This window comes from Perca fluviatilis, chromosome 9 (assembly GCF_010015445.1).
Source record: "Perca fluviatilis chromosome 9, GENO_Pfluv_1.0, whole genome shotgun sequence".
NCBI classification, from domain to species: domain Eukaryota; kingdom Metazoa; phylum Chordata; class Actinopteri; order Perciformes; family Percidae; genus Perca; species Perca fluviatilis.
In genome coordinates this window covers 2,525,114-2,550,485 of record NC_053120.1, presented here as the reverse complement: position 1 = coordinate 2,550,485, position 25,372 = coordinate 2,525,114, and the positions used below count along the sequence as shown (strand labels likewise).

At 42.0% G+C, this 25,372-nt stretch overlaps 2 protein-coding genes across 2 annotated transcripts in view; both read left to right on the top strand.

Moving 5' to 3' along the window:
• Window positions 1–15,159, top strand: part of apc2 (APC regulator of WNT signaling pathway 2) — a 64,802-nt gene extending 49,643 nt beyond the window's left edge. Inside the window, exons 5-11 of the mRNA XM_039811220.1 lie at window positions 1–23; window positions 878–1,277; window positions 2,339–2,437; window positions 4,017–4,156; window positions 5,093–5,287; window positions 7,318–7,532; window positions 8,938–15,159. The exon at window positions 1–23 is cut by the window's left edge and continues 76 nt beyond it. Of these exons, the coding sequence (XP_039667154.1) occupies window positions 1–23; window positions 878–1,277; window positions 2,339–2,437; window positions 4,017–4,156; window positions 5,093–5,287; window positions 7,318–7,532; window positions 8,938–14,449 (6,584 nt within the window). The 3' untranslated portion in view covers window positions 14,450–15,159. The remainder of the gene's footprint in view (window positions 24–877; window positions 1,278–2,338; window positions 2,438–4,016; window positions 4,157–5,092; window positions 5,288–7,317; window positions 7,533–8,937) is intronic.
• Window positions 15,160–24,397: 9,238 nt separating this feature from the next.
• Window positions 24,398–25,372, top strand: part of LOC120565579 (macrophage mannose receptor 1-like) — a 33,277-nt gene continuing 32,302 nt past the window's right edge. Inside the window, exon 1 of the mRNA XM_039811481.1 lies at window positions 24,398–24,472. The gene's annotated coding sequence lies outside the window, so the exon portion shown is untranslated. The remainder of the gene's footprint in view (window positions 24,473–25,372) is intronic.

The following is a 25,372-nucleotide window of genomic DNA, read 5'->3' as shown; positions in this document are numbered from 1 at the left end:
CTGCAGCAGACGGAGGCAGCAAGGTGACACTCTTAATAAAGGGCTAATAAAGGGTTAATAAAGGGCTAATAAAGGGTTAATAAAGGCTTTAATAAAGGGTTAATAAAGGGTTAATAAAGGCTTTAATAAAGGGTTAATAAAGGGTTAATAAAGGCTTTAATAAAGGGTTAATAAAGGCTTTAATAAAGGGCTAATAAAGGGTTAATAAAGTGCTAATAAAGGGCTAATACTGAGAGACATCATGGCTGTCCACAGAGCCGCTTTTAGTCTAACAGTCAGAAACATCAGAGTAACTAAATTAAACATTAAATTTTTAATGTTTCTAAACATTAAAAGTTTTAAAAGTTATTGCAATCATCAAAAAATAAAAACTGATTTAGGTCTCCTGTGCACGCACACACACACACACACACACACAGACACACACACACACACACACAGAGACACACACACACACACACACAAATACAGACGCACACACAGACACACACACAGACACAGACAGACACAAAACACACATACACACATACACACAAACACACACATACACACACACACACAGCCATACACACACATACATAGACATACACAGACACACATATACATACACACACACACACAGCTATGCACAGACACAGACAGACAGACAGACACACAGACACACACACATACAACAAAATGGTATGCTGCTCTATTATCTCGGCCTATATATATATATATATATATATATATCATATTTAGTATCTGATCGGGACTTTGTATCAGCAGATTAATATTACAAAAATCTGATCGGCATCAGGGACCTCTCCCTAAATGTCCCGTGTATGTCCTGGGCCTCCCTAAATGTCCCGTGTGTCTCCTCTGGGCCTCTGTGCAGGTGGAGATGGTGTTCTGGCTGCTCTCCATGCTCGCTAACCGAGACAAGGACGAGATGTCCCGCACCCTGCTGGCCCTGTCCAGCTCTCAGGACAGCTGCATCGCCATGAGGAAGTCTGGCTGCGTCCCTCTTCTGGTCCAGATCCTCCACGAAGCTCCGGGCACCAGCGCCGGCGCCAGTGGACCCGCCGAGACAGCCACGGCGACTGGCTGCAGCCGAGAAGCCAAATCCCGAGCCAGCGCGGCGCTGCACAACATCATCTACTCGCAGCAGGACGAGGGCCAGGCCCGGAGAGAGATGAGGGTGCTGCACATGCTGGAGCAGGTCCGCACGTACTGCGACAGCGGCTGGGACTGGATGGAGAGCCACGCTGGGACCCCCGGAGGAACCAGAACCACCGGTCAGTGGGGGTGTGTGTGTGTGTGTGTGTGTGTGTGTCTCTGTGTGTGTGTCTGTGTATGTCTCTATGTGTTTGCGTGTGTGTATAAGTGTTTAAGCGTGTGTGTGTCTCTGTCTGTGACACACACACACACACACAAACAGAGACACAAGTCAACACTTTTTTCTACACATTTTTCAATGCTTTTTTCAAAATTTCATCATGTAAATAATCAGGACTTTTAGTGTGTATAGAGCCAGCATATCTCCACCAGACTCCATGTAAATAATCAGGACTTTTAGCGTGTATATAGCCAGCATATCTCCACCAGACTCCATGTAAATAATCAGGACTTTTAGCGTGTATAGAGCCAGCATATTTCCACCAGACTCCATGTAAATAATCAGGACTTTTAGCGTGTATAGAGCTAGCATATCTCCACCAGACTCCATGTAAATAATCAGGACTTTTAGCTTGTATAGAGCCAGCATATCTCCACATGTAAATGGGTGAATTAAGGGTTTATTTCAACCAAACCAGAGTGGTGATTGTTGGAACAGTGGAAAGATGAACCAAGACGGCTTTTGATAGTTTTATTTAGTTTCTGTCGACTTTGAATTAAGTTTGTCTTACGATAAAAGTCCTGATTATTTACATGGAGTCTGGTGGAGATATGCTGGCTCTATACACACTAAAAGTCCTGATTATTTACATGGAGTCTGGTGGAGATATACTGGCTCTATACACGCTAAAAGTCCTGATTATTTACATGGAGTCTGGTGGAGATATGCTGGCTCTATACACGTTAAACGTCCTGATTATTTACATGGAGTCTGGTGGAGTTTGGTGATGGTGATTTCGGGGCTGTTTCATGTTAAACTAAAAGGATCTTACTCTTTAACTAAAAGGTCTATCTCTGTAGGGATCCATCCCATAATGTTGTCTGACTCTTAGAATAATAATCTGAGTCTGTCAGCGGCAGAAACAGAACTTTCAGTTTTTGAATGCAGGGCTCTAACTTGTAACAGAGTATTTCTTCACGTTGGTATTTCTACTTTAAGTAACTGTCTTCCTCTCTTCAGACATCCCTGAACCTGTGGACCCTCAGATCTGTCAGGCCATGTGTGCCATCATGAAGCTTTCCTTCGAAGAAGAGTACCGACGCGCCATGAACGAACTAGGTTGGTGAAAGCCCTGCAGCCCGGTATCCTGCCTACTGTCCCTGACACATTGGGCTGAGAGTCTGTACTATACTAGGACTATTTAGGACTTTTTTCGACATACTATACTATGACTTTTTATGACTTTTCGACATATTATACTATGAATTTTTCATGACTTTTCGACATACTATACTATGACTTTTTTTTTCCAATTTTGACATACTATACGACTTTTTTATGACTTTTCGACATACTATACTATGACTTTTTAAGACTTTTCGACATACTATAATATGACTTTTTAAGACTTTTTTTGACATACTATACTATTACTTTTTAAGACTTTTTTTGACATACTATACTATGACTTTTTAAGACTTTTTTCAACATACTCTAATATGACTTTTTAAGACTTTTTTTTGACATACTATACTATGACTTTTTAAGACTTTTTTCGACATAGTATACTATGACTTTTTAAGACTTTTTTCGACATACTATACTATGACTTTTTAAGACTTTTTCGACATATTATAATATGACTTTTTATGACTTTTCGACATACTATATTATGACTTTTTAAGACTTTTTTCGACATATTATAATATGACTTTTTATGACTTTTCGACATACTATACTATGACTTTTTAAGACTTTTCGACATATCATACTATGACTTTTTATGACTTTTCGACACTACTATGACTATTTAAGACTTTTTTCGACATACTATACTATGACTTTTTAAGACTTTTTCGACATATTATAATATGACTTTTTATGACTTTTCGACATATTATAATATGACTTTTTAAGACTTTTTTTGACATATTATAATGACTTTTTATCACTTTTCGACATACTATACTATGACTTTTTAAGACTTTTCGACATATCATACTATGACTTTTATGACTTTTCGACACTACTATGACTATTTAAGACTTTTTTTGACATACTATACTATGACTTTTTAAGACTTTTCGACATACTATACTATGACTTTTTATGACTTTTCGACATACTATACTATGACTTTTTAAGACTTTTTTCGACATACTATACTATGACTTTTTTCGACATACTATACTATGACTTTTTTATGACTTTTTTCGACATACTATAATATGACTTTTTAAGACTTTTTGCGACATACTGTACTATGACTTTTTCAGGACTTTTTCGACATACTATACAATGACTTCTTAAGACTTTTTCAACATACTATACTATGACTTTTTTATGACTTTTTTTGACATACTATACTATGACTTTTTAAGACCTTTTCGACATACTATACTATGACTTTTGAGGACTTTTCGACATACTATACTATGACTTTTTCAGACTTTTTTAGACATACTATACTATGACTTTAAGACTTTTCGACACTTTTATACTATGACTTTTTATGACTTTTCGACATACTATACTATGACTTTTTTATGACTTTTTTCGACATACTATACTATGACTTTTTTCGACATTATACTATGACTTTTTTTCGACATACTATACTATGACATTTTATGATTTTTTTTGACATACTCTTCAATAAGGACACGTTTGTCTGAGAGTCTGTTGTGTTTCCTTCCAGGCGGGCTGCAGGTGGTGGCCGATCTGATCCACCTGGATCAGGACATGTACGGCATGCTGAACGACCCCATCAACATGGCTCTGCGCCGCTATGCAGGGATGGCTGTCACTAACCTCACCTTCGGAGACGTCGTCAACAAGGTATTTATGTCCAAGATCCATTTTATTCAACATACAATATAGTATACTATGACTTTTTTTGACAAACTATACCAGGGGTGTCAAACTCAATGTCACTAAGGGCCACAATGGAAATGACGATCACAATAAGACATGTTCAGTTTATTGACATGCTTTTATTTAGTAAAAAAGAGTCAATTCACTTTATATTATTGCATATCTCATATATATTTCTCCCATACAGTTTGGTCGACATAAAACCCTAAAAAAAGTCAGCAAAAAAGTTTCTTTTGCTGACTTTTTTGACAAGGCAAGGCAATTTTATTTGTATAGCTCAGTTCAGCAGCAATGCAATTCAAAGTGCTTTATCGTAGAATTTAGAAAGTCATGAAAAACAAACATATTTTAAAAAGCAGCTGCCACCCAGCTGACTCACCACAACCTGTTTCACGGCCTGAATATTATAAAACTCTCTGCTTCTCGGGGGATTTCTGAGTCTCAAAGTCGTCAAATCTGTAAAATTCTGCACGGCAGGGTCTCATAATTACAGCATGTAAAACAGTTTCCTCATTTTTTTGGTGTGGTGCTCAACTAGTTGGGCCAAAATTAGCTGTGAACCTAAATTGATATGTGGGCCAGATCAAAATTTGCAAGTGGCCGGATTTGGCCCACGGGCCTTGAGTTTGACACGTGTGCTCAATACTATACTTTTTTCGACATACTATACTAGGACTTTTAATTACTTTTTTATACATATCATACTGTGACTTTTTTTCGACATATTATACTGTTACTTTTTTTCCTCTTTTTCGACATACTATAATATGTCTTTGTTATTAGTGACTCGGTGACAGAGAAGCCTTGGTGATTGACAGCAGCACTCAGTTTTTTAAAAGTCTTTATTGATTCACCAGGAAACTGTCCTGTCTTTTTGACCTCCATGTGTTCTTCCTTCAGGCCACTCTGTGCTCTAAGAAGAGCTGTCTGCAGGCGCTGGTGGCCCAGCTGGCCTCCGACAGCGAGGAGCTGCATCAGGTGGTCTCCAGCATCCTGAGGAATCTGTCCTGGAGGGCCGACATCAACAGCAAGAAAGTCCTCCAAGACATCGGCTGTGTGTCTGCACTGATGACCTGCGCCCTGCAGGCCACCAAGGTAACGCAATTCAAATAACTTTATTTGCCCTATGAGGGGCAATTAAGAGGCTCGAAGAGTAGCCCATGAAAGATAAAACTTTGTCTGTTCACACAATATTTTATTGCATGGCCTTCTCCAACAATCAACAGATAACATTAAAACCCCAAACACACGCACAATGTATGATTGTTATATGTTGTGAAGAGGACAGTTTACAGGCAATGTATAAATAAATAAATACATGGTAATTCATCGCATAACGCTGTGCGTTGTAAGTGGTAATGTAATAAAACATCCATTTTTACATCCAGCCAAACATCAACAAGATATACAAATACATGAAACACCAGTGGCCAGTTGTTTAAGGTTTATTGTGAAGAAATAGAGTTGTACATATGAACAGGATGTGCTCTGCTGTGGATACATGTCTTCATATTTTTATCTTTACATTATTAGTGAAATAAAGAAAGGAGGGAGAAACCGGTATGGATGGAGGGGTGCTGATGCTCCCGTACTTCAGACTTGACTAGCTAAATGGCAGACTGTATGAAAGCGAATTTATGTCTGTTAGTTATCGCTAATTGGTTCTCTGAGACACGAACCAGCAGCCACTTAGCTTAGCATAAAGACGAAGCAGCTGCCTGGATTTTGAAAAAGTCATAGTACAGTATGTCGAAAAAAGTCATGAAAAAAGTCATAGTATAGTATGCTCAGTGAGTGTATGTTTTGTGTGTTTGTAAACAGTGTAAGATTGATTGATTCATTATTCGGTTTTCAAACCAAACCAGAAAAACCCCAAAACCATTTTTGTTTTTCTGTTTTAAAAACCAGTACGGAAAAACAGAAAAACCAATATTCTCTTTCTGTTTCTAATGATTATTATCGCACCGTTGTGACGAAAAGAGAGCTGAGCCAGAAGGCAAAGCTCTCGATCTACCGGTCAGTTTTCGTTCCTACCCTCACCTATGGTCATGAAGGCTGGGTCATGACCGAAAAGAACGAGATCCAGGGTACAAGCGGCCGAAATGGGTTTCCTCAGGAGGGTGGCTGGGAGGAAGCCTCGGGGAAGACCCAGGACTAGGTGGAGGCACGTCCAGCTGGGAGGAGGCCTCGGGGAAGACCCAGGACTAGGTGGAGGCACGTCCAGCTGGGAGGAGGCCTCGGGGAAGACCCAGGAATAGGTGGAGGCACGTCCAGCTGGGAGGACTAGGTGGAGGGATTATATCTCCAACCTGGCCTGGGAACGCCTCAGGATCCCCCAGTCAGAGCTGGTTAATGTGGCTCGGGAAAGGGAAGTTTGGGGTCCCCTGCTGGAGCTGCTGCCCCCGCGACCCGACACCAGATAAGCGGACGAAGATGGATGGATGTTTCTAATGATTGGAATAATGGTTGCCGCCCACTATCAGACGCAGTTTCCTCTCCCGCCTGACAGCAAAGCAGAAAATGGAAACGTTCGAGAAGCTCGCTCTAGCCGTTCGCGGTTTCGCGGGTACGGTAAACGTTTCTATGGTAACAGCGAGTTGGACCAATCAGAGACGTTGCTGTTACGCTTAGGATCGTGGGTAGTGTAGTTTTTCTCCATAGGATCGCGGATAAAACGTGTTTTTCTTAAAACAAAGTTGATTTCATACAGACTTCTAGCATCTACAGGAGCAGAAACCTTCGTTTCACAACCACGTAGACATTATGGGATGGTATAGATATTATGGGATGGTTTAGACAGTATGGGATGGTTTAGACCACGTAGCTCGGGGTCAGTCTACCTCGGATGATTTAGACATCATGACTGATATTCTAAATCCTTATGGAGAAAATGAATGGGATTTTACTTTGACTGTTGAGGTCTATTGGGTTACGTTACCTTGCGTAAGAAAGCATGGACGCCTGGCCAATAAATGCTATTGAAGGGCGGGTTGTCCCGTTTTGGTTTTAGACTGACAAACAGAAAGAGAATATTGTTTTTCTGAATAATGAATGAACGAACCACACTGATTGATTGTAAACAAGCCTAATAAAATCCTTTTGGGTTTTTTTTGCTGTTTTTTCAGGAGTCTACGCTGAAGAGCCTCCTGAGCGCTCTGTGGAATCTGTCGGCTCACAGCATCGACAACAAGGTGGCCATCTGCTCGGTGGACGGCGCTCTGGGCTTCCTGGTCAGCACGCTGACGTACCGGTGTCAGACCAACTCGCTCGCCATCATCGAGAGCGGAGGAGGAATCCTCCGAAACGTCTCGAGTCTGGTCGCCACGCGGGAAGACTACAGGTTGGTTTCTGAGACTCAAACACTGACTCGCATTAGTAAATAACAGACTGATGTCATGAAATTGCGCATGTATGACACGCCAATTCTTATGCCAAATTTTGGCCGTGTTATAAAGACACATACTCGCTTTTTAGCGTGTTTATCAACGCCGTTTGGCCTCCCTTGACTTACTTTGAGATTGTGTGTGAATTTATTTAGTATGTCGATAAAAAGTCATAATATAGTATGTCGAAAAAAATTTATAAAAAAAGTCACGATTACACGCCACTTGTAGAAAGTGGGCGTGTATGTCTACGCAAAGTCATGATGTCATGTTGTAAATAAATAGCATTGGACGCAGAAAACCAAACTCAAGAGCCACTTGCGAGCTTTCAAATGCATTTCTTTATGACCCCCAGTGTGTAAAGGCCTGCAGCAGTGGTGGAATGTAACTAATTACATTTACTCAAGTACTGTACTTAAGTACACATTTGAGTCTTTTCTTTTCATGCCACTTTCTACTTCTACTCCACTACATTCCTCTGACAGCTTTAGTTACTTTACACATTAAGATTTAAAAAAACACACGTAGTTTATAAAATCTGATGTTTTATTATAAGTACTACGACAACATTTAGGCCTACAAGTCCAGCTGAAATGATTAGTTGATTGACAGAACTGTTTTGTTTCCACTTTCTTTACTTTTAATACTTTAAGTACATTTCCCTGACTAATGTAGCATTTTCAATGCAAGACTTTTACTTAAAGGTACATTGTGTAGTGTTTTAAGTATTTTATTAGCTAAAATCAATGTCTTCATTCATAAATATGTCCTCATTGGTGTAAAATGACCCCTGCCAATGATCTGACTTATCCTCGTAAGCTAAGAATTTCTTATCTGTGTTTACATTGGACGGGCAAGTCCAAGGAGGCTTCCATGTTGTTATAAACCATTTTTAAAAACTATAATGGCTGAGAGCGACATAGAGCACTAGCCAACCTGTCTAGCTAATCCACAACGCGTTTTCGTTCAGAGCCAGCGTCACGTGACTGAAACTTGCAGCAGAAACGGAGAAGGAGATCAGCGAGAGGGTGCTCGTCACTGCCCCAGGAAATTTGAAAGCCTGCAACTGCCCTTTAATTCATAATGGAGGATCTTACTGATGCTGAGCCATGGCAGAAGGAATCCTCGTCGCCAAAAAAGCTTAAATTGGAAGACATGTTGTCATAGCTTCTTGGTACATAACGGCTACCGTAGTTGTAACACGCATTTGAGAGCACTATTCGTTTGAATGCAAAATACAATTTCACCGCTAGATGGGAGAAATTCCTACACGGTGTACCTTTAAGTAAATGATCTGAATACTTATTCCACCACTCGCCTTAAGAGATGTATTAAAATGTCTTTTGCTTTCTTACTTCACAGGCAAATCCTCAGGGACCACAACTGTCTCCATACTCTGCTGCAGCACCTGCGCTCCCACAGTCTGACCATAGTGAGCAACGCTTGCGGGACCCTCTGGAACCTTTCTGCCCGAAGTCCCAAAGACCAGGAGCTGCTGTGGGACCTCGGGGCGGTTAGCATGCTGCGCAACCTTATCCACTCCAAGCACAAGATGATAGCCATGGGCAGCGCCGCAGCTTTAAGGAACCTACTCACTAATCGACCCCTGAAATATAAGGATACTGCAGTCGTATCCCCTGGCTCCTGCATGCCCTCGCTCTACATGAGGAAACAGAAGGCTCTGGAGGCGGAGCTGGATGCCAAACACCTAGCGGAGACTTTTGATACGCTTGAGAAACAGAGCCCCAAGCACCTGACCATCAACAAGCCGCTACGGCACATTGAGAGCCTGGCAAAGGATTACGCATCTGATTCTGGTTGTTTCGATGATGATGAGGCCCCTAACGTCTCCAGTAGCCTGGACACTGGGAGCTTCTCTATGCTGTCCATGTTCCTTACCAACTCTAACTTCCTGAACAACCAGCCACGTAAGAGGGACAGTGAACCTGAGAGAGACGTGGACATGCCCCAGGTGGTCGAGAAGAGACACGCACCTCCTGACGATGTATCTGCTGCTGCAGAGAAGCTAGCTAAGAAGATCACCAACACGGTTGCCAAGATCGACAGGTTAGTGGAGGACATCACAATGCACACTTCCTCCGAGGACAGTTTCAGCCTCAGCTCTGAAGACCATTTGGCAGACTGGCCTTACGGATTGGATGAACTCAATGAAGCCCGCGCAAAATCATGCTCCCCCTGCCGTCTCTCTGAGACAAGCAGCTTGGCCCACAGGGAACGCCTCAATAGAGCCCACGCACTCTTGCGCCTCAAAACTGCCCATACAAGTGTATCAACAGACAGCCTAAACAGTGGAAGCACCAGTGATGGATACTGCGGCAGCAAAGACCAAATGCGACCTGCTCCAAAAGCTCTATTGATGCAAAAACGACCCAACCAGCTTGATCTTAAGGTGGCTCATCAAGATTACCTTAATGTAGGAACTGCTGTCCTGAATGAGACTAACCAGCAACATATCCCGGAAAGAGATTCTGTGGAAAACAATGATGTGACAGCTCTAGAGCTCAGCAGCATGGATGCAGAAAAGAACCAGGATCAACCTGCACAAACACCTGTCAGTGTATCCACTAAAGTCTCCTCTGACGTCAGCATGACTTCAATTAAACTGTCTCCGTCTTATCAACAGGTCCCGCTCATTCAGAGCGTGGCCAAATTTGGTGTAGCAAAGACGACCATCAATGTCCAGGCTGCCCAAGCAATGAGGAGACAAGCATGGGTACCTACTGTGATGACAGGGGGTAGTATGACAAAGTTTACTCCAATGTTATCCGCCAGAAGCCCAACCATCGGGCCGATGGAGACGGTCCAGAAATACTCCGTGGAGAACACCCCGATTTGCTTCTCCCGCTGCAGTTCACTGTCCTCCCTCTCTTCTGGAGACGAAGCGTTGGATGAACAAAGTGAAAATGAGCTGGAGAGTGACTCGTCATTAGAAATCATAGAAGTGGAGGATGGAGAAGTGGTGAAGAGAGCTGAGGAGGATGAAACCTTGGAGGATCTGAGTGACAGTCAGCTGCTGATGACTGACTCAAAAACCTTCCCCAGCAAAGAGACCAATCTCGTCCAGATTCCCTGTCCTGCCAAAAAGGAAAAGGTGTTCCTAAGAGGAGCGTCGCCAGCCATACTTGAAGACCGATCTCCATCCAGTTCATCTGAGAACTACATCCACGAGACACCCCTGGTAATGAGTCGCTGTAGCTCAGTCAGTTCACTGGGCAGCTTTGAGTCTCCCTCTATTGCAAGTTCAATCCAAAGTGATCCATGCAGTGAGATGATTGATGGAACCATAAGCCCTAGTGATCTTCCCGACAGCCCAGGGCAAACCATGCCTCCTAGTCGAAGTAAAACTCCATGTTGCGTTGAGCCAAATGGACCGGAAACACAGCCCACAGGAATAGCAGGCCAATGGGAAAGCAGTCTGCGAAAGTTCATGGAGATAGCCGACTGCAAAGAGAGGTTTAACTTTCCTCCTGACCTGGACACCATGATCTACTTCACTGTGGAAAAGCCCACCGAAAACTTCTCTTGTGCTTCAAGCTTAAGTGCTCTGCCTCTTCACGAACACTACATACAAAAAGATGTGGAGCTGAAATTGACCCCGCTACTTCAGCAAAATGACAAAAATCTTCCTTTCCCTGTCGAGGATGAGCAAGGATTTGACCACGCAGAGAGATATAGTGAAGGCAATTCAGACGATGACATAGAAATCTTAAAGGAATGCATCAACTCAGCAATGCCATCCAAGTTCAGAAAAGTAAGACCTTCGCTGATGACCACCATCCCTCCTCACCTTCTCAATTCCCAGATCCGAAAGCCGATACATCTTCCCGTATACATGATGCTCCCCAATGGCAAAACCCAAATGTGTCCTGGGAGAAGAATTGTCATCCCGCAAAGGGACTTCAAATTGGATGATTCGTCGTTGACAGATTCTGCGGAAGGTACACCAGTAAACTTCTCCAGCACAACATCGCTTAGTGACGAGACACTTCAGTATCCTGTGAAGGACAGGGGGGCTAAGGACTGCACAGCCAAAGGTATGAACAAACAGGAATTGCTCGACGACGAGGCAAAGAGGATAGAAGACTTGAGGATATTCTCACACTTCCATAAACCCAACAAGATGAACTATCCACCTGAGATACAAATTAACCGAGCAACCAAACATATAGTTCCCACACAGAGGGTGCTAATGCAGAGCAAAGAGGTAGCCGATAGGGTGGCAAACCAAAGAAATCGTGATCAGTCTCCTAACCAACAAAAGAAGAGGCAAGGTCAAGGCCCAGTCAGGAAACTAGAACTGCCGGTCATTAAGCAGAACAAAGACGGTAACCTTAATATGGTATCACAAAAAGGAAAAACAATCTTCCGACAAATGACTCATTCTTCAGAGGACAGTAACAGCTTCTACGATGAAGAAAATGACGCAATGAAACGAACAAGTAGAAAACAGACCAGAGAGGCAAGTAGAAATACCCTTTCCCGGAGCATGACGAATATTGGCAGGATTGATAATTCCCAAGCGATGCCCAGAGGATTTCACAGGATAAAACAGAATCTGATTAAGGATGAATCCCTGGCATGTTACTCACTGAGCTCCTCGCTTAGTTCGCTGAGTGATGCTGAGTTTGAGGATCATAAATCAAAAGCCCAGCAAATATGGTACAAAAACAGACACAACAAAACACTGAATATGATGAAACAAACGAAGCCTATGAACATTCACAGCCAATACGAAGAGCCGAGCTCGCCAAGCTCCGTCAGCATGGATTCGGAGGATGACCTCCTTCAGAAATGCATTACATCTGCCATGCCCAAGCAGAGAAGGAAGCTTGCTGCCAGGAAGAGGAAGGCAGAAAATATTCAAAAACAAAAGGCCTCTGATGGGTGGAACATGGATGAGGAAATGGATAGTGATGACACGGCATGGGATAAAGATTCAGACCTCAATAGTATTGAATGGAGAGCCATACAAGAAGGTGCTAATTGTGTAGTCACTGGGCTGCAGGCATCAAAGTCTCAGGACCCATCCTCTGAAGAGACTGAATCAGTCCTGTCATTCATGTCAACATCCAGCTTCACACCCAAAGAAAGGAAATTTGCTAAAGACAAAAAGGCGAATAAACCTCTAGACTTCGCACAGCGCAAGCCAGTTCCGAACTTACCAGTGGTTTTCCGAGGCAGGACAGTGATCTATACACCGATAAAAGAGGCGGCTCCATCACAAATACCTCCTCCCAGAAAAGTACCAACCAAGACAGATGCTCCAAAGAACCCGAATCTTGCTCAGCACAGATCCAAGAGCCTTCACCGATTAGGTTACCCCCAGGACATTGAACTGTCTTTGCCAAAGAGGAGCTCTACTCCGCCTCCAAGGATACCAAAAAGTTCCTCCTCTGGATCATCGCAAAGCTCTACACCATCCAAACAGTCGCAGAAGAAGATAACATCCCCGGTTCAGACAAATAAATCCATCCAGAAAAAGAATGCCTCCCCAGCTAGCAGCCCCCCTGAAAGAAGGGGACGCTCTCCTGTTGTGAATCAAAATCAAAAATCCCCACCACCCAAAACTCAAAAGTCACCCGTCCGTATCCCTTTTATGCAAAGTGCAGTAAGGCCCAGAGCTCTGTCACCTCTGGTAACTAACCAAACAAGCGGAAGACAAACCAATCAGGTCAACGGAAAAAGGGTCCCCCCTGCCAATCGATTTGAAATGGTCAGGATGTCTTCTGTCCATTCAAGCGGCTGCGAGTCTGAGCGCAATGGATTCCTGAGACAGTTGACTTTCATTAAGGAATCACAGACTGCTTTAAGGCGTGACGGCTCTGCACGCAACATGCCTCGATCTCAGAATGGATCCCCCCGCAGAGCAGTTCCTGGAGCTTCGGCTGTCTTCCTTTGCTCGTCACGCTGTCAGGAACTCAAGGCTGCGCAAGCCCAGAGAAGGGTGCAAGTAAAAGATCCAAGACAAGAACAGCAAGTCCAGAAGCCAGAGCGTGGCCTTCAGAAGCAGAGTACAACCCTCTCTAGAGCGACCTCCAGTGAACGTGACCTATCTGCAAGACGCTCAGCCAGGAGAACTAGCTCTGAAAGCCCCTGCAGGGTGGCTCAGCAAAAGGGGCCTGGAAGAGTGTCCGCAGCCAGGCAGCAAGAAGACAAAGATACCTTTAAACGTCACGCCTCGTCACCGAGCATAAACATACTGAGCAGAGTGACCAGCCGTTCTTCCCTCCGCTCGTCATCATCCGATTCGAGCGGCAGAGCCAAGAGCGAGGATGACACGAAGAAGAAAGGGCAGAGATCTGCATCCCGGCTGAACGACAGAGTCACCTGGAGGAGGATCAGGGATGAAGATGTACCTCAGATCCTGAAAAGCACTCTGCCAGCCAATGCATTACCTCTGGCGCCTTCTCCTGACGGGGAAAGGCCAAAGCCGCCAGCTCTTCCAGGAAAACTGCCAACCATTCTACTCGCATCTCGCAAGACAAGCGATGCGACCGTCCAGACAGAAGAATTTTCCAACAACAAGACCAACTCGAGCACCTCTCCGGCAGTGGAAACGGCTCGAGTGATCTCAGACGAAGTGGCCCGATTGGCGCTACTCAGAAAGATTAGTGTCCCCTCTGGGAGTAACATCCAGGACGGAGATTCAGACGTTTCCCTGAGGGGCCACAGCAACGTCTCCACAGGAACGTCCGACAGCCATGTGGGCGGAGCTGTCCATTTCCGCCAAGGATCCCCCAGCAAGGCCGCCCGAATCACCCCATTTAATTACACCCCAAGCCCCATTTCCTGCTGCACGCAAGACACACAGAGCCAAGCAGCCCCAATCAATGAAAAGTCAGGGGAAAAGTGAAGTGAGTCTTAAAAAGTAGAGAGGATTACTGGACGACTTTACTGTGTTCCTGAATGAGACTCAGTACTCAGGTGGACAGACTCGCGAGTGTGCTGGCCCCTATACCTCGGATATTGACCCTTTACTTTACCCAATTCAGACATTTGCATTCAAGTTTTTCTCTCTGAACAACTGATCATAGCTTCCATCTACCATTCATAAAAGAGTTGGATGTATGCATTGAGACAGGTCTGACGTGAACAGACCGTCAATAACTTTTCAGAGATGCATTTCGGAGAAAATCTCACATGAAACGGAAGAGCATCTTTTTGTACTTTTCTTTTGTATTTGTAGAATAATCATTGGCTGGTAGAAATGTAGTGAAAACATAAAGCAAGCAAAAGACAATGAACTTGATTTCAGCACATGAATCACCATCGGTCTCCTGGACAGAATCGATAAAAGAACAATATTATGCAAACTTTTGAAGGATTACTCAGCTGGAACTTTTACCTGAAAAGGTACAAAACTGTGGGGGGGACTGTTGCAAACTCTCACAAAGTACGCAAATACACTGACATGTAAAATATGTTTTACATACAGTACATCAACGCATTGGGCCTTGGCCTCAACACTCAACTCGCATTACACTGTTAGCCTTTCCTGTTACAAACAGAGCCCAGTAGAGTCGGGGTTACATTTACACACACATACACATACACACACACACATCTACACACACACCTTCAAACACAGACACACACACATCTACAAACACACACAACTACAAACATACACACACACACACACACACACACACACAACTACAAACATACACACACACACACAGCTACAAACAGGTACACACACACATCTACAAACAAACACACACACAGCTACACGCACACACCTTCAAACACAGACACACATACAAACACACACACACACCCCTACACACACAACTACAAACATACACACACACACTCACACACACAGCTACAAACAGCTACACACACACAGTTACACACACACACTCACGCAAACAGCTACAAACAGCTACACACGCACAAACACACACACCTACAAACACACACACCTACACATACACACACACACACCTCTACAAAAACACATCTTCAAATGTAAACACACAGCTACACACACACACACACACACACACCTACACATATATACACACACACACACATCTTCAAACATACACACGCACACAGCTACACACACACACACACAGACACACCTACAAACACACACACACCTACACACATATAATTCCATATGGTAGATTTCCTCTTGTCGCCCAACTCTACTTGTGGGAGTTAAACAAGTATTCAGAGCTTTTAAATTATTAATTTGAGGATATAATTTATCACAACCTCTCACCCGACACCTACTGGACTCTGTCATCACCGCTGCACAACATGTCACAAACTATCAGCTGATTCTGGGTAACGTCACTCTCTCCTGTGTCTTCATCAGTGTTGTAAATAACATGCAGATATACGAAATCTTCAACGCTTCCTGGTAGGGCAAAATAATCTCTGTGTTGCTCCCTGACAGCATGCCGATATATTCACTGTACACACACACAGACATACACACACAGACAGGCGCACACACACACAGACACACACACACACACACACACACACATAAACACACACAGACAGAAATACACAGACACAGACAGACATACACACAGACACATACACAGACACACACAGACAGACATACACAGACATACAGACACACACAGACACACACACACACAGACAGACACACACACACACACACACAGACAGACATACACAGACACACACACAGACATACACACACACAGACAGACACACACACACACAGACAGACATACACAGACACACACACAGACATACACACACACACACACAGACAGACATACACACACACAGACAGACATACACCGACATACAGACACACACACACTCACACATACACACACAGACAGACATACACAGACAAAGACACACACACACACAGACAGACATACACAGACACACACACACACACACACATACACACACAGACAGATATACACACACAAAGACACACACACACAGACAGAAATACACAGACACAGACAGACATACACACAGACACACACAGAGACATACACACACACACACACACAGACATACACACACACACACACACACACAGACATACACAGAAACACACACACACACACACAGACACACACCTACACACACACCACACATAAACACACACACCTACACACACAAACTACCAACACACACACCTGTTGTTTGCTACTAGATTCAGGCACTGTTTGCTGTCAAGAAACTAAAAAGATTTGATTCAGCAAAGGTCAGGCTTCTGGTCCTTCTGGTCCTTCGAGTCCTTCGAGCCCTTCTGGTACCTTCGAGTCAAGTCTTTATAAACGTGTTAATATCTGCTTAACTGTGTTGCCGTGTAAGTAGTGATAGGTGGAGAAGAAGTCGAATATAAAAGACAAAGCATATTCTCTGTAGTTGTCCCACCACTCCTCCATGTGTGTTCGGGGGGGTCAGAGACAGAAGGACCATGTTTCTACATCCAGGGGGGGCTGTTCATGCATTAAAACCAGGTTTGGGATTTAACACTTGACCCTGCTGGGTTTCCTAAAGCATGTTTTGAGTTTGAATAAAAGCCCAAATAACCTTTCAAGTCCCACTGGTCGTTTTTATTAGAACACAGAAATCTTCTGTTAATCTTTTACATATCAAATATTCACCTGTTGGACGTGGGTTTGAATAACACAAACACACACATACACACACACCTACAAACAGACACACACACACACAAACACACACACACACACACACCTACAAACAGACACACAAACACAGAAACACACACACACAAACCTACAAACAGACACACACACACAGAAACACACACACAAACACACACACACAGAAACACAGAAACACACACAAACAGACACACACACCTACAAACAGACACACACAGAAACACACAGAAACACACACACAGAAACACACACACACAAACAGAAACACACACACACACAAACAGACACACACAGAAACGCCCACACAGAAACACACACAGAAACACACCTACACACACACACACACCTTCAAACACACAACTACAAACACACACTCACCTACACACACCTACACACACACACACACCTACAAACACACACACACACACCTACCCACACAAACACACGCACACACTATTTAATAAACACTATATAGGGAATGGTGAGGGAGGAATGAGGGAACAGCTTCCAACACAGCTAAAGATATTTGACTTTTTCAAAATAAAAGCCCTCCTGATGTCCTCAGGTCACATCTGACCTGTTTTCAAAAAGTTTCGATATCAGTAATTAACATTTCTTTCAATGAAATTGTCAAAATAAATAAGGTGGATGGTTGAATACAACCATTACTCTTTACAAGTTAAATAAATGATCAGTTCACTACTTTCATTGAATTTGGGTGTTTTATTAAATTTTATAGCTATGATGAGGGGTGCACATAACTGGTACGCAGGTACGAATGCGCGACAAAAATCAGGAATGCCACTTGAGTTACAACCAAGGGGGGTAAGCTTCGCTTCTGAAGCTTTGCTTCAGAACTGGAACCTCCTGTGGCGCCATTTTGATGCTAACAAGCCATCACCTCTTGTTAGCATCCCATTGACTCCCATTCATTTTGACGTCACTTGACAGCGAATAACTTTACATCTGAAGAGTTTAAAGACTCTATTTGTCCGTTGTTTATTTCTAAAGAAACACGACAATGTATAAAAGGCTCCATTACCTTGTACCTCATGTTATGGCTCCGTAGCAGAAGCTTTTAGAACAATAGGCTAACGATTGGGTCATAACCACGAGACTTACTGTCACACAGTAGAGGAATTACCGTATAGTACAGGAGAAGCTCACAGGCAGTTTCGACTTCCATTAGCTGTTTAGGTTTAATTACTAATGTTAACTAGCATGTTAGTGATCAGTAATTAGCCTGTGCCTATGTTATCTCCTTACATATACCTACGCTCTCCGTCTCTGTAAGATTGGGAATGATTGAGATTTCTCTTGGCACAGCTACCAGAAGACTTCCAACTTTCAGACAGGTTGCTCACGTCACATCTACTTTGTCTCTCAGTTGGAGGCTGCTCAGTAAAGCAAGAGATCACCGGAAAAGTGCTTATAATATCCTTCGCTGGTCTCCGTCCAGAGACACGGGATCTCTTGGTCCATTATATACTGTCTATTGTTACTACGCGCCTTTGCGTACTTGCCCGATATTCTCATCTAACCTTACACATGACATGTTGCTCGTCAACTACTGTCAGAGATGTCCAAAAAGCAAAAGACATTAAGCAGCTTCTTTTGGCGTTTCACCACCTACAAAGAAACGCCACCTGGAGCCAGAGCCGGAGAAAAGACTTTTTTTCGGAAAAGTGGCTCCAAGATGTGCAGTGGCTCGAAGCTAACGATGAGCGCTACTGAAATGCGGTGCAAGATTTGCTGCTCAAATCCACATCTAGCAGAGAAAACAGGTGCGTTTTATAAAAGGCTCAAAGAATTTCAACCAGCCTTTATTTGACAAACATGAAAAGAGCAACAAGGAGCATACGAATGTGGGGCAAGCCATTGCTAATCAACAAGCTAGCCGAGAAGAAATGTCCAGTCGCCCACTTGCCAGATGGCGAGACGAGCCGAATGAAGAACAGCGGCGAGCTCCGTTTAATATTCTTCTCCTCGCCTTCCATAAAGTTAAACACGCACGTCCCATGTCTTCCTATTCGGAGGATGTTCCTTTACTCAGTCCCTCCAGAAAAACGCGATTATCCAATTGCATAATCAGCTAAAGTATGCATATTCATGCGACGCATTTTTTCAAATACGCCGCACTTTACCCGCATAAATTGCTGATTTCCGCGCAAAATATGAAAATATGCGGTGCATGCATGAATTCATAATCCCCGCATTTTCGTTGCAAAAAAGTCGCATAATATATCTTAGCAGAAAGTTGAAAAAATGTTGCGTTTACTTCACATAAGAGCAGCCATTTTCCCCTATTGCCATGGCAACGTTATGAAGTGACGTCATTATGCAACGTTAACATTGAAAAGCAACAAGTACTTTGAATCTCTTAATTTGGTATCCAATAAGAAAACTATCTTAATATCTGATATTATCTGAAATGTCTTTCTTTAAGTGCTCCTGCTGTCTATATTATTATTATTATTATTATTATTATTATTATTATTATTATTATATATTATATATTATATTATTATATTATTCAGTGTGCCTATGTGCTGCAATAGCAGCAATCGGCACAATGACTATTGCTTCTCATACTTATTAATATTATTCCGTCCGTTTTTTGTCCCGCTAAGGCTCACAAAGCGTTGCCAACACATGCACACACATGACATCATCACGTGTGTAACTCTCAGGAAGGGTGTGCTATGACCTTTCTAAGAGATTTGCCACACGGTTTTCACGAAATTGACAAAAAACAGCGCAAAATTGTCCCATAGACTCTCTCCCGTACAATTTTCACTCTACATTCATCATAGTTGGTCAAAATGTAGGAAATCTTTTCCCGGTCGCAGGCATGTGACTATGAAATCCACCGGACCTAAACTTTTTGTTATTTTGAAACCAACTGCCGATAGAAACTGTAACAAAAATGAAGCTGCAGTACTTCTTCAGACCGGTTGAGATTTTCCAATGTGTGTGTATGGGGCACAGAATGTTGAAAGCTAGAAGGTGAAGCTGCATTATGATTCTCTGAAAGTTTTCCAAACAAATTACCAACTGCCGATAGAAACTGAAAAAAAGTATCTTAAGGATGCAGATGGTTCCCTGTTTGTTACCTGCTCTGTGTCCCATATATTTCATACCACAAACATAAAAACCACATCAATGGGTTCGCCAGACTTTTATCTCTCTGGTGATCATAACATTTTTCCTTTTGGACCCATGGTTTTTGAATTACATAACATACTTAAGAGGATTAATTATCATTACATGGATATGTGTGACCCATGGAAGACACTGTCTCCCCCTCCATACTCCCACACTGTCGAAATCACCATAGCAACAAGTTCTGACACACACACATCCGATCATGAAGACTTCTGGAAGGAAGGAAGGAAGGAAGGAAGGGAAGGAAGGAAGGAAGCAAGGAAGGAAGGAAGGAAAGGAGGGAGGGAGGGAGGGAGGGAGGGAGGAAGGGAGGGAGGGAGAGAGAGAGGGAGAGAGAGAAGGAGAGAGAGGGATTATGGGTAGTGTAGTACTTTAACACACACACTCACACACACACACACACACACAACCACACATTCTCTCTCACACACACACACACACACACACACAAACACACATGCTCTCTCACATACACACACACACACACACACACTCACTCACACACACACACACACACACACACACACACACACAAACACACACATACATACACACACACATACACACATACACACACATCGTCGCTAAACCCACAAGACTCCATGTAAATAAACAGTCATTTAAGCATCGTAAAACACACTACATTAAAAGTTGACAGACAACAAATAAAGCTATGAAAAGTCGTTGTTGGTCTTCTCTAGCTAAAAGTACTATTTTTTAAATGGAGTCTGGTGTGTTTAGCGCTAGCTACTTCATAGCTTTTGCTGGTAGACAGAAAGGTCTTAAATAGGTTTTAAAAAGGTAGAGCTCTAAAAGGTTAAGACAATTAACACTTCACCATTAAAACAACACTGTATGTATTTAAAATGTAAGCAAATTATATATATATATATTGAATTGCTGAGGCTTGTGTCGCTAAACCCACCAGACTCCATGTAAATAATCAGTACTTTAAGCATCGTAAACCACACTACATTAAAAGTCGACAGAAACAAAATAAAACTAGGAAAAGCCGTTTTTGGTCTCCTCTACACTTTTCCCACCATCACAACTCTAGTGTTGGTTGAAATAAACACATAGTTTACTGATTTATATGTGAAAATATGTTGTCTCTATACTAGCTAAAAGTACTGTTTTTTAAATGGAGTCTGGTGGGTTTAGCGCTAGCTACTTCATAGCTGTTTCTGGTAAACAGAAAGGTCTTAAATAGGTTTTAAAAAGGTATATCTCTAAAAGGTTAAGACAATTAACACCTCACCATTAAAACAACACTGTATGTATTTAAAATGTAAGCAAATTATATATATATTGAATTGCTGAGGCTTGTGTCGCTAAACCCACCAGACTCCATGTAAATAATCAGAACTTCAAGCATCCTGAACCCACCAGACTACATGTAAATAGTCAGTACTTTAAGCATCCTAAACCCACCAGACTCCATGTAAATAATGAGTACTTTAAGCATCCTGAATCCACCAGACTCCATGTTAATAATCAGTTATTTAAGCATCCTAAACCCACCAGACTCCATGTAAATAATCAGTACTTTAAGCATCGTAAATCCATCAGACTCGTATTCGTATTCTCTCTCTCTCTCTCTCTCTCTCTCTCTCAGTGACAGTGTGACCTATGTATCTACTTAGCTAGTGTTATTCGGATGTGCACAAAGTAGTAGGCACACTGTCAAAATTTCTTCCGGAATTTTCTAGTTCCTTATATTTTTATGTTTTATTTCTACTTTTATTCTCATATTATTGAAAGACAGTTTATCTCAGTTTCTGCTTAACTGCTGAGACATCCAGTCTGGAACATAATGTGAGCACTGTTTGTCTGAACAGATAGGGGCTACAAGGTCACCCTAAAACTATCTCTAGTTTTCCCATGCAAGTTAAGATGGAACTGGGGGGTGAAAGTCATACAGGGAGGAAGAGGCAAAATGGCTTTACATCCGTTGGATTCTGTAGTTACATGTCTGCGACCGTCACAAAATTTCCTACATTTTGACCAACAATGATGTATGAAGAGTGAAAACTGTAGGAGCAAGAGTAATTTGTTTGGAAAACTTTCAGAGAATCATAATGCAGTTTCACCTTCTAGCTTTCAACATTCTGTGCCCCATACACACACATTGAAAAATCTCAACCAGTCTGAAGAAGTACTGCAGCTTCATTTTTGTTACAGTTTCTATCGGCAGTTGGTTTCAAAATAACAAAAAGTTTAGGTCCGGTGGATTTCATAGTCACATGCCTGCGACAGGGACAAGATTTCCTAGATTTTGACCAACTATGATGAATGTAGAGTGAAAATTATATGGGAGAGAGCAATTTGTTTGGAAGAAATTTCAGCAAATCGTACTGTAACGCCATTGTTTCTATTGGCAGTTGGTGTGTCTAGAGCAAAAAGTTTACGTCCAGTGGATTCCATACTCACGTGTCTGCGACCGCCACAATATTTCCTACATTTTGACCAACTATTATGTATGAAGAGTGAAAACTGTAGGGTAGAGAGCAATTTGTTTGGAAAAATTTCCGAGAATCGTACTGCAGCTGCCCACTCTGACTCCCACTCTAACTCTCAACATTCCGGCCACATACACACACATTGGAAAATCTGAAACGGTCTGAAATGAGGACGATACGTAAACTGTGATTTCGTAGAAACCGTGCTTGATATGTGAATGCACATTCAGCCCAATAAAGGCCAAAGTCTTGTCTTCGGTAGAAACTTTTAATCTTTTTTCTCCATTAAAGTATGGCGATACAGCATGGTCCCAAAGGGGGCTTGTTTTGAGCGATGTTAAGCGATTTCCCAACGATTTCCCATTCAAGATTATGGGACAATTTTGCACCGTTTTTTGTCGATTTCGTGAAAACCGTGTGGCAAATCTCTTAGAAAAGTCATAGCACACCATTCCTGAGCGTTACACACGTGATGATGTCATTTCTGTGCGCGTGTTGGCAACACTTTGTGAGCCTTAGCGGGACAAAAAACGGACGGAATAATATTAATAAGTATGAGAAACAAGTCATTGTGCCGATTGCTGCTGTTGCAGCACATCACAACGCTACATATGGGGTGAGTACCAGACACCATCTGCTATGGTGCACAGTTATGTGCACCCCTGGCTATGATGATCAAAGAACATTGGAAAAAAAGTGACAGAAAATGTTGGAAAAAAATCGACAATAACATCAGAAATTTGTGACAAAATAAATTTGAAAAAAAATCCAAAAAAGTGACAAAAACATCGGAAAAAAGTGAGAAATTATTTTTTTCAAAAAGTGACAAAAACTTCACCAAAAAAAGTTTTAATTAGAAATGTTCACCCAGAAAAACCAAACCAACGCTTGCATGGTGGATGGTAAGACATCAGTTCTGTTTGGGTTCACTGCAGACAGAAAGTGTTGGAAAAAACAAAAAAAAAGGTGCCAAAAACAATCGACAATAACATCGGAAATTTGTGATAAAAAAATTGGTAGAAAAAGTGACAAAAACATTGGAAAAAAGTGAGAAATTATTTTTTTCATAAAGTGACAAAAACGTCACAAAAAAAAGTTTTAATTAGAAATATTCACCCAGAAAAACCAAACCAAAGCCTGCATGGTGGATGGTAAGACAAGCCGAGGGTTAATCCAGGCCTTTCTATCAGCGTTAGGGGATCAAAACCTGGTCTGAGGTCCACAGGGATGCAAATGGGCCACATCAGCTCTCTTTGGGTTCACTGCAGACCGGCGCTAACAAATTAGACTGCACATATCTTCCTCAGAAGTCAAGTATAAGAGCAGTCTTTGTTTTTGCCGTGCAGTTTCTGGATGTTCATGTAAATCACGTGTGTCAAACTCAAAGGAATACCAAAGACATGTTTAGATGAAGGTAACAGGGGGAAGTTTTGGGGATTCTCCCGGTGCTCCGGATTAGCCAATCAGGGCCTGATGCTACAGATCTGACACGTTGATATTTTAATATTCAAATGACAGCCAGAGTGTATGAAGAGGATTAATAAAGTGTTGTGAGCACAGAAAGGGAGAACCATCAGAGCAGAGAGAAGCTGTGGACATTCACAAGATGTAAGTTATAAACTATATAAGTTATATAAGTTATAAACTATATAAGTTATATAAGTTATAAACTATATAAGTTATATAAGTTATTAACTCGGCTGTTTGATTTCACATTTTAATGTCTGTGTTGTCCTCACGGATAAAGAAATGTTAGCACTTTTTTCAACATTTCTTTTGCATTTTTTTCCAACTTCCTGCACTTTTTATTGAATTTATTTTCAACGTTTTTTATGCTTTTTTGATATTTGTGTTGCTTTTTTGTCGCTTGGTTTGACTGAATGGCACTACTAACAACTTATACAATGAGTTTTACACTTATTCTGGGAAATCAGGGTCAATAAACCTAATTTCTTTTGTTTAAAAAGCAGAAATATGCTATAAAATTGAATAAAATACCCAAAATTCAATGAAATTAGTGAACTGATCCTTCATTTTACTTCAGAAGAGAGTTAAATGGAACCCTCCATGTTCATTTTTGGCAATTTGGTTGAAAGAAAACCCACATTTCTGATATAGACACTTTTTGAAAATGGGTCAAATTCCACAGGAGGGTTAAATGTTTGTAAAGATGTAAGTTAGAAACTCGCCTGTTTGATTTCACATTTTAATGTCTTTGTGGATTTGCATAGGAGGGATTGTATTCAACGTAATACGGCATGTAAAATCTGATTTATATACTGATAAGGTTTCCAGTTCTCCTTCAAACTCTTTATGTTTATATCTCAATATTTAACACTCCTGTTGCCTTTGGGTCAAAATTGACACGTTATCAAAAAGGATGGTTCCCTCCAACGGTCTTCACAAGTACAATTAATGATCACTATACTTTCATCACATTTTGTGTGTTTTCTTAAATTTTAAAGAATTTGAAAACAATGTAAATGGTTTCTAAACAGTATTCGGACT